We start from the raw sequence: 15,495 nt of genomic DNA on the forward strand, positions 1-15,495 counted from the left end.
ATGGGAAGCAATTTCTTAGACAAATGAAAGGCTTTGTTTATTGCCTGTTAAAGATGCTGCAGTGGAAGACGGTATCTCTGTCAGACAGCGATGATTTAAATTCCAGAAACAAAAAGTAACTGATATGAACGGCTTGTAAATCTCCATATTCACCAAACACAGCTAGGATCACAGCAACTATGACAGAAAGCTCTCTCTCCTTCCCAGGCTAATGATGGCCCACAGCATAAATAAATCTCTACCACTTAAGGCAATGTTATTTTTTTTTGCCAAGATTCTGTAGTTTTCCCTCATGTAAATCAATATGCAAGAAAGTTTCTGAATTTTTAAAAGTTCCTCCTTTTTTATCGTTATCATCGGAGAACCAAAGTAAGCCGGATAAACAAACACACTCCATGTATGTGCATAAAATTGTGAGCAGCGAACTTCCCCTGAGGCCAGAGTCCATCAATGTCACGCTAGTATGCTGCACAGTCCATGAACCATCATATGAATTAAATACTCACCAGAATCAAGGAATATATACCAAATGATGCTCCCAAAAACCTTCAACACATTCCCAAGTCAGTTCATCTGTACGATTTATTGGCCTTGAGCAATTAAGACTATTTCGGTAGCCTTATTAACATGGACATCCCGACAAACCATCTGCCATTCTGTGATATTTTCCCATAAACCCGCTCTATTAAACAGTCTGTCAAAATATTCAGCAGTAAATCGAACATCATGAAATGTTGTGAAACTTTGTCAAGCTCTGCTCGAACTGCCAGAGTGCTGTAGCAAATAAATGATGGGTAATCTGTCTGACAAACAGAACTGCATTGTAGCATGACAGTCTATACGCTGGAAATTTAGTGTAAACAAAACCTAAACTAAGATGCAACAGCACAGGAAACAAGCAATGTGCAGAAATAAAGTGTAAATAGGTTAGCGGCGATGTGTTGTTGGCTGATCCAAGAGTTATAAAACAAAGGAGGCTATAACAGAAATACATATACACAATTGCTAGAATTTACTGGCCTAATTATTTAGTGAACAATGGCATTTTTGAAAGCAATGCTCTCATTCATCTTGTCCTTACAGCAGTTCTTCTGTAAAGGCCATAAGTTCTACCACAGGAAGCTGACAATACGGTGCCCGCCACAAACCACACGTCCTGCATCCTTCTGAACAAAATGTTCACACAGGCGTGGGAAGGTGCGCGGAGCATGAGTGCATGATAATGGAAGATAAGTGTTGGGTAACTTCTCAACAAGTGTGCATTATTGAAGATGATTTGAGAGAGGATGTTCATTTCTGGGTAAGCTGGTTGAAACTGCTTTATTACTTCATAAAGGCATCAAACTTTGCATGTCGGTCGGTTTCATTTCAACACGGAAATATTAGAAATAATTATGCAGCAGCAGCTTTGTTTTGGTGTGAATATAATGCATACAATGCAGAGCAGTGCATTAACAACTAAATGGCATCAGCAATAATGGAAATAGCTGTTAATACCAAGATAATAATATACTAAAATCATTAAAATATGGCACAAATAATGCATTATGGGTCAGGAGGAGTTATGCGATCATTTCAATAACAAGAAGTCTGGATAAGCTCAAAATTGCTTTCTTACTTTATAAAGGCATCAAACTTTCCATATCAATCAGTGTCATTTCACCACATAAATAAGTTTTTTTTTTTTTAATAAGTACAGCAGCAGCGTTGTTTTTGTTAAGTTTTGTTAAGTGCATAAATAATAAAATGACCTTAGCAATAACAAAATTAGCAAAAATAATACATTACGGGTCAGGAGGAAGCATGTGATCATCCCGAATGACAAGTCTGGTTAAGCTGGCTGAAATTGCTTTATTAAAGCATAAACTTTCCATGTCAGTCTGTTTCATTTCACAGTTTTGCAGTTTTTGTGACCGTATACTGCATAAAATGCAGAGTAGTGCATTAATAAGTAAGCAACATCAGAAATAATGAAATAATAACAAGAAAATAATCATTAAAAAGTCAAAAATATGGCACAAATAATGCAATACGGCTCATGCGATCATCTCAAATCACAAGTCTGGGTAAGCTAGCTGAAATTGCTTTATTACTTCATAAAGGCATCAAACTTTCCACACCGGTCTGTTTCATTTCAGAACATAAATACGTATTTTGAAATAAAATTATCCTGCAATTGCTGCAGCTGTGTTATATTGCATAAAATTCATAGTACATGAAAAAATAATACAATAAAATCATATAAATATGGCACAAATAAAGCATTATAGGTTATAAGGAGGGTCATCTCAAATAACAAGAAGTGACATTAAAAAGTCTCTCAAAGCTGTCAACGAAAAGTTCTCCTACCCACTGAATGCTCCTCCTTCTAGTGCACGAAGACAAATAGTCTTGCCCAGCTAGTTAACTTGCATTCTGTGAGTTTCCATGCAATTATCTCTCATGTTTGTAAAGCCGATGACCTTTCGAAAATGAGCGAGCCGTTGGTATCTCCATCTCCTTGGTGGAATTGTTCTGTCTTTATTCTTAAACATGAACTCACCTGGAATCTGTTTCTTGCAGGACATTAACCCAGCACGCAAAGGACAACAGAATTTTTTTAGTTGCATTTTGGGATTGACCAATCCATTGTCCATTTCTCTTTTTCACTGAAAGCTTCCTCTCAGGATGAATGCCATCAACTCCAGCCAGGTTCCCGGATCAAACCTTACTCTGGCAAACCCCTTGCTTGTTCTTCCTCTGGCGCTGGTCATCTTCCCAACGGTGATGGGGAACCTGTTGGTCATCCTGGCTATTGCTCGCACCCCTCAGCTCCACACAACCACCAATGTCTTTATCATCTCCATGGCCTTTGCGGATCTCATCATGGGCTGTGTGGTCCAGCCCTTGGGCGCCAGCATGGTGGTGACTGGGAAATGGCTGTTGGGAAACACGGTTTGCGACCTGTGGACGTCCGTGGACGTGCTTTGCGTCACGGCCAGCATCGAGACGTTGTGCGCCATCGCCGTAGAGCGTTATGTTGCAGTGACGAGACCCCTCGAGCATCAGGTCCTCCTGGGCAAGCGCAGAGCCGGCTACATCGTATGCATGGTGTGGCTGGTGTCGTCCTTAATTTCCTTCGTGCCAATCATGAACCATTATTATCATGCGAATGACACAGTTGCGCAACAGTGTTACAATAGCTCAGAGTGCTGTGATTTCCATATTAACCAGACCTATGCCATCTTCTCCTCTGTGGTGTCCTTCTACGTGCCCCTCATTATTATGGTGTTTGTGTACGGGAAGGTGTTTGCCATCGCGACCAGACAGCTGAAACTCATCGATAAGGATAGACTGCGCTTTCTGAGCACAGGCACGGCAGATTCTTGTGAAAGTGCAGTTTCTGTAGGAAAAACAGCTCGTAGCTGTAGGCGGAGGTCAACGAGGCATGTCGTAAAAGAACACAAGGCGCTCAAGACACTGGGGATTATTATGGGCACCTTCATTTTGTGTTGGCTGCCCTTCTTCGTCTTCAATATCATCAAGGTCTTTTATCACGAGGTGCCGTCACAGTCCGTGTTTTTTGGGTTGAACTGGCTCGGCTATGCCAATTCAGGCCTGAACCCATTCATCTACTGCCACAGTCCCGAGTATCGTACCGCCTTCCTGAATCTCCTAGGGTACAAAAAACTCAAGCGGCTAAATCACAACTCCATGCACAAACATCTATGGACCCTCACCTCATGCATCCAAAGCAACAGTTCTGTAAGGATGGATTGCTTAAGTCACAAAGATCCAACTGCAGAGGGTGGGAACATAAGCTCTGACACGTGTACAGTTCTTGAAGAACAAGAGTTAGAATCTCAGCCTCACAATGACTGAAATGGGGCATGAATCAATGTAAAAGAAATGTTTAAGGTAAGAATGAAAAAATTCAAAGAATTAAATGTAAATGGTGCCTCAACCCGAGCAAGTTGGTGAGGTGGGGTGTGCTATTACTTATCTAAGTGATTGGATCTTCACATTGAGGGTGATTAAATGGCTGAAAATAATCCCATTAACATTGAAAACACCAAGAATCCCTTGCAACTGCATAACAACATGCTAAAACTACTCCGAACATCTTAGAAACAACATACCAATGCTCTGGCAAGCATTCACAACACCCTAGCATTATGGCATTGAGATCTGAAGCAGCACTTTGTCTTCTGAATATCCTATACATACAATTAAAACAAATTTCTGATGCCAAAGACCCCCAAATATATGACAACATATATGACAACATAATTCTGATGCCAAAGACCCCCAAATATATGACCCCCTTCCTACAACATAAAATGCATCTATTTATTCCTCCTTTATCTCCTTTATCTTTCAGTGAAGAGCAGGTGCGGCCATTTGTAAATTTAATGTGTCTGGCTTCCGGTGTCATTCGCTTCCAGTTATTTTTAGCTGTACAAAACAGCTCGTTATTCTGCTTGATGTTGCAAACTGGTATTTCTTACCATATTATTTTAATGTATTGTCTTAATTATAATCACACTCGTTTGTAGCGCAAACAGTTTTACAGTTTACTGCACTTTGATACTCTTCTCGTTATTTTCCTATAGCGGCTAATAAATTGAAAGTCTCGCACATTCACAGAAAACACCTTACTTCCACGTTGAAAAATAAGGTGGATAGTGTGAGGGGAAAAGCGTGATATTAAAAATAAAACTGACAAAAATTGTTTTCACTGTATTGAAGCCAAAAGCAATGATTAAAATATTATGATTAACAATTAAATAATAATTCACAATTTTCCACAAGAATTATTGGTTCACAAGAAAGCAGAAATGAAATACAGAAAAATCTGTCCACTAGAGAGGACTCATCATAGGAAGTGCATTCATTTATGGTTTTTAGTTTAGTTTAGTAAACTAACCCCCGGTTTCACAGACAAGGCTTAAGCTAGTCCCAGACTAAAATGCTTGTGCTGTTTTAACTGAAAGCTATTTCTTAAAATATGTCAGTGCCATTGTTTTGTCTCAAGATGCACACCAGTAATGTTTTTTTCTAAGGTATGTTTATAAAAGCTACTTAAATGCCCTAATTGAACTAAGGCCTAATCCTGGCTTGATCTAAGCCCTGTCTGTGAAACCTGTCTGTAAAAGTAACACTAAAGAATGAACTCTAACAATCAGGGTTATCTTTGAGAAAGCCACATATGAGACACTCCCACGCCTACCATTTCCATGTGGCTGGTGATTGTGGTTTGTCAGCTCATCAGTTTCACATACATTTTAATGCATTTCAGTGTTTCACTGAACTTCCTCTTTGATAAATGGCATGTACCCAACAAAAGAACTAATACCCGTAAAATCAAGCAAATAAGATAAGTGTAGTCAAAAGCTAACTAATATAAAAAATTATGATCGTCGGAGCCAATGGCCTTGTAGGCAGTGCTCCGACATGTAGCGCAGCTGCGCTTCGGGCATCCTGAGTTCGAGTCCCGGCTTGGGGACGTTTCCCGATAATGCCCCCCACTCTCTCCCACTTCGCTTCTCTACTAGAATATCTCAATAAAGGCAAAAAACACCAAAAATATATATACATTTTTTTTTATTCTATGGTTGCATTCAATCTAATTTGACATGAGCAAAAAAAATAAAAAATCAAAGCTGACAAAACAAACAAGCAACAAAGAGTTTTTGTTTTTTTGTGGCAATGCTTCTCAGAATTAGAAGGGTCACAGCATGCTACATCCTTTCCATGTACTATTATCCTGGATCTGGAGTATGACGGTGATGATTACACAAATTAGGACATAAATCTTCCTCTTCCTCTCCAAAAGAGAACCAGAGGAGCAACCTTGCCATCTAACCACAGTACTGGATTAACTGCAGTTTTGTCAAGATTTGTCCTACTATGTATTTCATTCCAATCTTGATAGATATGAAATGTACTGAGCAAAATTAAACCTCTTTTCCTTTACCTCATATCCTTTGAAATACTCTGGGGTGATATCAGACCCTCAAAACTGATTAGAACAACACAACTAATCAATTCAATGTTTCTCAAGTGGCTGAAATGAGTTGGCAGACACATTCTGAAGTGTGCATTGTGCGCATCTGTGTAGTGTGTGTGTGTGAGAATAGTTAAGTGTGGGAAACCCAGGGGTCTTATTAGTTCATGATAATGTGGAGATGATAATAGACTAGAGCAAAAGGTGCACCGTGACAGTGTTTAATGATGCTGAAGAGGCCTTGAGTTCAAGCTTACAGTGAGAGTTCATACTGGATGCATGTTTTTTTTGATTATATACCGTTTTAATCTTGTGTGCATCTTTCAGTTATTTAAAAAAATGAAACAAGATTTCTATGATTGTGAAAAAAACTGCAACTAAAATATACAACAATAAAAATGTTGATCAATAATTTAAAATAAATCGATAAAGATAAAACAATGAACAAAGTGCGATCTGTAATGCACAGTTCGCAAAGAAATGCCTCTTATGAAACGGTTCTTTGAATGACTCAGATTTACGAAAGAGCCTTGCTCATGAGTCAGCAGTTTCCCAAAGGCATTGTGAGACTAGTTATTACCAAGTTCACATTTTTCCGAGATTATCCGATTCAATATAAACCAGGAACCGTTACTGTGATGTATATGCTACTTTAGGTTTGTGACTATATACACAACCGTATAAAAGTTTAGGGTCAGTAATTAATAATTTTATTTAGCAAAGACAGATAAAATTGATCAAATGTGAAAGTAAAGACATTTATAATGTTACAAAAGATTTCTATTTCAGATAAACGCTGTTTTTTTAACCCATTTATCAAAGAAGCCTGAAAAATGTGTATAGTTTTAATAACTAAAATTTTAATTTAAAAAAAATGTTTCTTGAGCCCCAAGTCGGTATATAATGATTTCTGAAAGATCATGTGACACTGAAGACTGGAGTAATGATGCTGAAAGTTCAGCTTTGACGAGAATAAATTGCAATTGCATATATTTTAAATTGTAAGAATTTTTCACAATATTACTGTTTTTACTGTATTTTTGATCATATAAATGCTCCCCAAAAAAGATGTCTATATCCCTCTTTTAATATAAATCTATGGCTATTGTTTGTCATTTTTTTTCATCCAATCACTTAGAAAAGGAAAATCACACCTCCAACAAGCTGCATGATTTTAGATATCATTTTCTATAGTACAATTAGTGAGTTATGCACCAAAATGAAATAATTTGGGTTTGGGAATGAGCAATAGCTTTAGCAAGCACTACTAATAAATGATTAATACAAGTGAAGAGCTAAGTGAGCAGTACAGAACAGACAGCAGAATCTGGCACACAGATAATACTTCTGGTCTGGATCAGAATTATGGTTCAATTTGTGGTTGTTTTAATCAACAACATACATTGTACGCCACAGGGGATTAGACATTATAGTGTACGTGAATCACATGTACTTATGATGATTGAAAAGAACACTTTGAGACACTGCAGACGCAAACACATCTGAGAAACATTTCAGCATAATTCCTCTGATGTCACCAAAGACGTGTGTTGATAGAAAAATACATATTGTGCATAAACAATGCACTTATACAAGTACCAGGACACACGCACTAGCTGTCTGTTTCCTTCCAGATCAAATGTCTGATGATTTCATAATTATTTTCCTCCCACAGGGACACTGAAGATGGGAAACAGATCCTATGTTTTTCAAGGGAATTAACTGAACTCTGACATCATGCTTTTCAAGTGGATCCCGACTGTACATTCACACCATGTTCAAAGGCAAAATAGACAAATTTTTAGAATAAAGAGCAGCAAAGTGGAAAAATGATATTGAGAACAAACTGTGACATAAAAACGATCAGGCAGAGACTGCTTTTTGAACTTCTCATTGAAAACTGAAGTCCTAATGACAATTTTTTTCCCATTTTTCCAGTTCAATCACTACCCAGAGATGAATTTGAATGAATAATGCTCAGGGCGCAAAACATGAGTAAAGACTGCAATTGCCAATTGGTCGGAAACATTATTAGGAACATAATTAGCACATGCACAACTGTGGTGATTGTGCTGCCCTTGGATAGTGCCATATAGTTTGTTTGGATATTTTTCTTCATCATTGCAAATAGCTCCAAAAATGGTGAAGACATTAAAACTGCCTGCTAAAGAAAAGATTTCCAACCTCAGCGGAAAAAGGACCATCAGAAAAGGATGTTTGGAAGTATTCTTTTTCTCCAGAACAACATGGAATATTCCTTTAAACAAATCACCAAAATGCAACAATGACTGGCCAAAAACAAATAATTCAAATTATAAAAATCCAAATTACAGTTTCATGGCTGGAAGAAAATATTTATGGTAATTTTTTTCATCAGCAGGTGTGGCAAAGCATTCATTTTAGAGCCAACACACACTCTGGAGTGGATTATATTGACATTTCACTGGCTGTTTTGTGCCACACGTCTAAGCATCTGTTAGATTTCAACACTTTACAGCCCAGATTGATGCAGTGCCAAAGCTTTTGGCTTATAAATATGCAACTACAGCCAAACAAATCAAGAGAATTGAACAGTTGCATGTCTCACTGTTTGGTTTGCGATATTGGTGCTTTGATAACATTTTAATGCATACTGGCATTAGTGAGGTTGGTGGTGAGGACTTCATTCATCTTCTGATCAGAGCACTGTGAGTTGCCTTTACTTGCTTCTTTGATCCTGACTGTCTGTAACTTTTATCCTCACAAAAAACCTTGTACAGAGAATTGAAACAGAATGAATAAATGCATGCACTTTGTAATATATTTACAAAAATTAATCTATGTTCAAAGTCTTTAGAGTGGAGTGTTTTTCATGGAGCAATCTTGAAAAGCCATGTGGAATATTTGATTTTCAAATAACAAATCGTAGGCTGTTTCTTCACTGTTTTATCAATTCAAATGAATACATCACAAGGGAAATGAATCATTTTAATTGGTCCGTTCTCTCTGCTTGTCATTGTCACGTCTTGTGGAAAACATCAAAGGCATTAGTTTGATAAAGTTCAACTCCACAGCTATTCAAATGGTGGAAGAATTGTAATTAACTGCAATCTCACAAAAGGTCAGAACATATGCAGCTGCTGCATCAGTCTTTGGAAGGCTGTTGTTCTGACGCATCAGTCTGAAATGAGCATCCTGAGGCTTTATTTCAAAATGCGATGCAAAAATCTGCCAATTTGAAGACGAATGCAAGCTTGATCCCTATAATGTCAATCAATATGAAGACCTAACATAAAAAAAAGAAATGTTTTTGCTGCATAATATTTTTTACTTTCTACAGAAAGTTCACGCACAGCTAATGTCATTTATTAAGAACAAATACCTGCTAGAGGAACATGGAATTTGATATGCATTTAAGGTAGAGTAGGCAATTTTTTATAAACACTTTTTGTTATACTGGTTGAAACTCTCTTCACATCCTGATAGGAAATCAACACTCTCAGAAAAAAGGTACAAAAGCTGTCACTGGGACGATACCCTTTCATAAGGTACAACTTTGTATCTAAAGAGTGCATATTAGTCGGTTAAAGGTACATATTGGTACCAAAAGTGTACATATTAGTACCTAAATTGTACATATTAAAAGGGTACCATCCCACTGATAGTTTTTGTACCATTTTCTTCTGAGAGTGAATAATAAAAGTGGTCTAAATATTAAAATATATATCTACTGTGTAAGTCTCAGGACCAAAAAATGTTCGTCCAATCATTGCATTTGGTCCGAATGCAATAACATGAAGTCCTACCTGCCTGTCAACATATTTATTTCCGTACCTCCACGCACCCTGCTCGCGCAGACATCACATGTCATCAGCGCGTTTCATCAAGGCTATGCAGAGTTGTGGACAGACACCGAGCGCCACAAACAAACAGCAGCCGCCTTTTACAGTTCCTCCTGAACCAAAACAACGAGCTTATGTTGCATTCACGCCATGTCATAACTGTAATTACGAAATGGCAACCCGTGACTTTCTACTCCAGGGGTGTCAAACTCATTTTAGGGTGAGGGCTGGATTAGAAAAAAATTGACCATGTGCGGGCCGAATTACCTTTTTTGAAAAAACCTTAGTGTGCTGATAGTTGCATTAATATTAAACATATAAACAATAAATTAATTTGCAAGAAAACTAGTACACTGCTCTTTAAAACTGAATTTGTTTCTACAGCGAAAATACTATTTGATTTTTAAAATAATGCTTTATTTAATATTTTTTATTAGTGATGCACCTATTTTGATTTTTTAATGGCCAATTCCAATTTTTTAGAAGCGAATTGGCCAATTCTGATACTGGTTGCAGAATTTTTTTAAAGCAAATAATAATAATATAAATATTGTTCATATATATATATATATATATATATATATATATATGAACAATATTTATATTATTATTATAGAAGGCGTGGCTTTGTAGAACGCTCTGAAGGGAGGGTGGGATCTTATGCTTTCAGAGCTAGCTTGCTGTTGCTAGCCTCTCCGAAATTGCCTACCCTACCTTCAAGTTTAAAATGGCACACAACCATGCTATTCATACTATTTCTGCAATATGTGTACTGTTTGCATTATATGAATTTTATGTATGCAAAATATGCAGTACTAAACAAAATAATATTTCCCACAATGCAATGTGCTTTATATGACTTTTCATTTTACATGTGATAAATGAACTGTAAGTAAAATCAGCCATGGTTTTCTTTTGTTTAACTTATTATTATGTGATTTATTTGATGAATTGATTTTGCTTTACTGATTATTGTGTACAAAAATTCTAATTAAAAATGCAAAATAACTGTATTTATAAAAATGAAATAAAAGAACTATACAATATAGAAAAGAGTACAATGAGTGTACATGGCATGCTACTGCTCAGTATGCAGAAAGTGGTATGCTAGTACTCCATTCTCATCTGAAAGTGTACATGAGAAGAAACACATCCGCAACTGAAAATGTGAGAAACTTACCATTACTTTGTCCAGACTGTCCTGAAATAATTTGTCATGCTCATGCATGATAATTTACATCCCTGAAATTTCAAAGCAATAGTTTATTACGAATGCACTCTACAAAGAAAGCCAAAAATGTAGTTTTAGCATTAATCATGAGCTAGCATATGCTACTCCTCCAGCATCATATGACATTCCCTGACATGACTGCTATTAAAATAGGCCAATGACTGAATCACAAGAAAATATAAACAGCATAATAGATAGCATCAGCTTTCAAATCTTGCAGAGTCCGTAACACCACCCCTCTGGATTCACACTGAGCAGCAGACTGAATAAGGTCAAGAATTCAGAAAACACACTTTTGCCAACATGCCTAGTTTTTACATTACAAACACACTAACGCTCTCTCTCTCCCACTTTGCTTCCTGTCCTATCATAATAAAGTCAAAAAAAAAAAAAAAAAAAAATAAATAAATCTTTAAAAACAAACAAAAATCATTTAAATTATTTTTTGTATATAGGATAGGCAGGAACAATACATACTGAATACTGATTACACTTGAAATAATTTTAACTAACCAGATCATGTTCATTAATATTCTTTTAGATTATAGACAAACCTTATATTGGACATTCTCGATGACTTATGAGGCCGACAAATGCGACCTCCGTTTCAAAATGAAGCACAAATGTATTTATTTTAGAGAATTGTTCAACACCTCTAAATCCATCACACTGGTGATGACATGAAAGCGCTGCAGGCTGTTGTCTTTTGCGTCATCACAATGTGATCGATTTATGTGATAGACAAGTATAGAAACCATCAGCCATGGCACAGGAAGTGTTTATCAGATGATCGACTTTAAAAAGTCATTATTCTTTCAGCTCTGTTTGTTGATGCCAATGCCACAAAAAATTACACACTTCACCTTCAAACTGCATTTCTAAAGCAGCTTTCCCATTTCTTTTATTATGATTACAACATGTGAAAGCTCAAATCTTAGGCATATTTCCCTTTTAGAGTGTAGCTTCCTATAAGTAAGCTATTTCACAACCACATTTAGTCTGAGCTGAGTTGATGTTTAAAAAAAATATTAAAAGAGAAGCCTGCCTCTCTTTCTCTCTCATCATTTTAGTTAGGCCTAATGTTTGCTTTAGAGAGGAAAAAGCTTCTTGAAAATTACTCTCCCTTTCTGTAAAATGTATATATAGCCCAAGCCTAAAAGCCTGTATAAACCACAGGTCTGATTGCTCATGAGAATCAGCCTGGTTGTTCCAGCAAAATGTTCTCTCATCAGAGTACTGCTCTCTTCATCACTGATTCATACTCCTGATGTAACAGCATGGGAGCCTCACGGCACTCGCACAATGTAGTGCACTTACAGTCGGCATTTGTCATTTGTCAACAGTCTTTCTGTGTCTGTCTATCTATCTGTCTAGAAAAAATCCAAAGAATAAAGATTGGCTATGTAGACCGGGTGACTGATTTTTCCAATATATGTCAAATAAAATACATTCATGGTTCATTAATGCCCCCTTCAGGTTGTAGTGATTCTCCTCATCAGCTGTCTCAGTGGTTAATTAATATTTGTTAATTTGTCTTTGATAATTACATATGCCTCTCTTCAAATGAAAATGTTTTATCAAACATACTTCAAAATACTGTTTGATGCAATTCTCATGAAAACATATATATATATGTATACACACACATATACACTGGGGGGGGGGGGTTGCACGTGGCCACTGTTCAGAGAGTCAAAGCTAGTCCACAGTCTAGTAAACGTTTCTTGCTTGCGCCGACTGAAAACACATGAGAAACACCACGAGACAGGAGCGACTCGTACATTGCAGTACTGAGCACTGAACGGTCCATGCATGTGGATTTGGATAAAACAGGTAATCGCTTTGATGCCGTGCCTGAAATTAAAAACAACTTGTTTAACACAAAATACTTCTCGTTTCACGAAAAATGCTATTTTTTTTCTCACTATGGGGCACAAGAGAAATATTAAGAAAATAAATGAGAAATTATTAAATAAGTGAATAAATAAACAACAAGCAAACTTAAACTTGTTTGCTTAAAATTTCTGCGAATAATTTGCTGATTCAGGTACAAAAAGACGTTTTGTACCTGGGGAAAAAAAAATCTTGCCCCCCAACTCGAGAGTCAAATGTTGCACATGCATGCATATATATATATACACACACACACACACACACACACACACACATACATATATACATACATAACTGTTTTCTATTTTCATATATTTTAAAATGTAATATATTCCTGTGATGTCAAAGCTGAATTTTCAGCATCATTACTCCAGTCTTCAGTGTCACATGATCCTTCAGAAATTATTCTAATATGCTGATTTGCTGCTCAAGAAATGTTTATTATTATTATCAAATGTTGAAAACAGTTGTGTGCAATTTTTTATTTAATTATTTGATAAATAGAAAGTTCAAAAGAACAGCATTTATCTGAAATATAAAGCTTTTGTAACATTATACATTATCGTTAAAAAGTTTGGGGTCAGTAAGAGTTTTTTTTTTTTTTTTGAAAGAAAGAAAGAAATTAAAGACATTTTTTTTCAGCAAGGATGCATTAAATTGATCAAAAATGACAGTATAGACAATTGTAATGTTGCAAAAGCTTTGTATTTCAGATAAATGCTGTTCTTTTGGACTTTCTATTCATCAAATAATTCTGAAAAAAATAAATTGCATAATAAATAAATTTTAAAATATATATAAATAGAAAACAGTTTATTTTAAATTGTGAAAATATTTCACAATATTACTGTTTTTGCTGTATTTCAGATCAAATAAATGAAGCTCTGGTGACCAGAAGAGACTTACCAATCCAAAAACTTTTGACCGGTAGTGTATATATACAAATATACAATTGTATAATATAATATATAAAATGTAGGGGTGTAACGTTACATGTATTCATCCTGAACCAAACAGAAGTCACATGATGAATACAGTCAGTCACAAGGTCAAAAACAACTAACTAAAAACAAATCTAAATTTAAAGAACGAACATCAGCGTAATAAAAACTGCCTAAAATGACAGAAACCATCTTTGGAAAAAAAAAATTGACGTAATTTGACTATTTAGTTTGTCTCATGTCCCATTACATTACAAGGAGAGGGCGGGGTTTATGACCTATACTGCATCCAGTCACCTGGGGGCGATCGAGACGCTTCGGCTTTACTTTTCAGGACTCGTGTGGCACGCTTGGTGCCGACAGCATGTTAGTTCACTAGAGAAATGAACTCTAGAGAGAAGCATTTCGTATATGCACTATAATAGCCAATTCATTATATTTACTTAACCTGTTAGTAATGTCTTAATTATTTAATGTATGTTTAGATAAATTTATCAAGAAGTTATAACAGTAACTGTGTAAATGATTATATTTCAAAAATGAATTGGAGTAGAAAATTAAATTTATAATTAGATTTAGAAGTTAACGCAAAGCCTGCCTTGCGTGCAATTTACATGTTTTTTATTTGAGTGTTGATTATTATATCTAAAAATAAATAGCATCTGAATTTAATCATTTGGGTTCTTCTGTTAATTGTAGCCTTTAACATTATAGTAATGTGTAAGTAAGGGCTCCCTGTATATAGTTTACAGCATTAGCTGTAGATTTTTTTGTCATTAAGAAAATCTTAATTATAATTGAAATTATTTAAATGCTGAGGCACATTTGTTAAAAAAAAAAAAAACACAGTTTAATAAAACCGTCATGTCTGTGTACCGTTACAAAAAGACATGATCTATTCTTGTAAACTGACAACAACCAACAACAACAGCATGAAAAAACCTTCAATACTTGTAAATCTTCAGCACAGACAGATATAGAGCACAGATGGTACCTCCTCCTCTATACCTGCCTGAATTCAGTCAATGTCAAACTAATATCATTTCACCTGCTATTTTTGCATTTCAGTGACGTTGATGTGTTCCTTCAATAAAGAACATGCCTGCACTACAAAAACGCAGGATAACAAGCACAGCTGCAGCGCAAAGCGTGCAGGTTAATCAGGAAAACAGGAAAGAAGAGTTCAAGTGAAGAGCCCTCAGTAGTGTAAAAGACTTCTCACTGTCCCTTCAATGCACAAACCTTCTGAGCATCCATTCAGACTTCATTATACTTAGGAATAAAGGAATAAAAAGGAGCTGAGCTGAATGATGTATGTGGAATGACGGAGGAAGGCATTTTTTGTCCCCATGGAGCATCTGTTGTTATGATGGGCACAAGCAGCAAAGCACCACAAACCCCAACTGTTAGCTCTTTCTCTACCTGTAAATTTCTTTCTTTCTTTCTTTCTTTCTTTCTTTCTCTCTCTCTCTCTCTCTCTCTATCTATATATATATATATATATATATATATTTACAAACATTGAGCCTTATTTATGAAGCAAGCAGAGCAGATTTCTGTGTAAATTGTGGATAAAATCCACGTTTCATAAATGAAGCTAGCATTCCCTAAACCATAAAATTA

At 36.0% G+C, this 15,495-nt stretch overlaps 1 protein-coding gene across 2 annotated transcripts; it reads left to right on the forward strand.

Annotated features, from left to right (window-relative positions):
- The first annotated feature begins 1,141 nt into the window (after nt 1–1,141).
- adrb3b (adrenoceptor beta 3b) lies at nt 1,142–12,444 on the forward strand. Of its 2 annotated transcripts, none has more exons than XM_051910471.1 (3): nt 1,142–1,300; nt 2,563–3,897; nt 7,662–12,444. In XM_051910471.1, the coding sequence occupies exon 2, from the start codon at nt 2,668–2,670 to the stop codon at nt 3,859–3,861; it is 1,194 nt and encodes a 397-aa protein (XP_051766431.1). In that variant the 5' UTR covers nt 1,142–1,300; nt 2,563–2,667; the 3' UTR covers nt 3,862–3,897; nt 7,662–12,444. The 2 variants fall into 2 exon arrangements, with proteins under 2 accessions (XP_051766431.1, XP_051766430.1); XM_051910470.1 differs by having other exon boundaries at nt 1,144–1,300; nt 2,656–3,897.
- The last annotated feature ends 3,051 nt before the right edge of the window (nt 12,445–15,495 follow it).

This window comes from Ctenopharyngodon idella, chromosome 10 (assembly GCF_019924925.1).
Source record: "Ctenopharyngodon idella isolate HZGC_01 chromosome 10, HZGC01, whole genome shotgun sequence".
NCBI classification, from domain to species: Eukaryota; Metazoa; Chordata; class Actinopteri; order Cypriniformes; family Xenocyprididae; genus Ctenopharyngodon; species Ctenopharyngodon idella.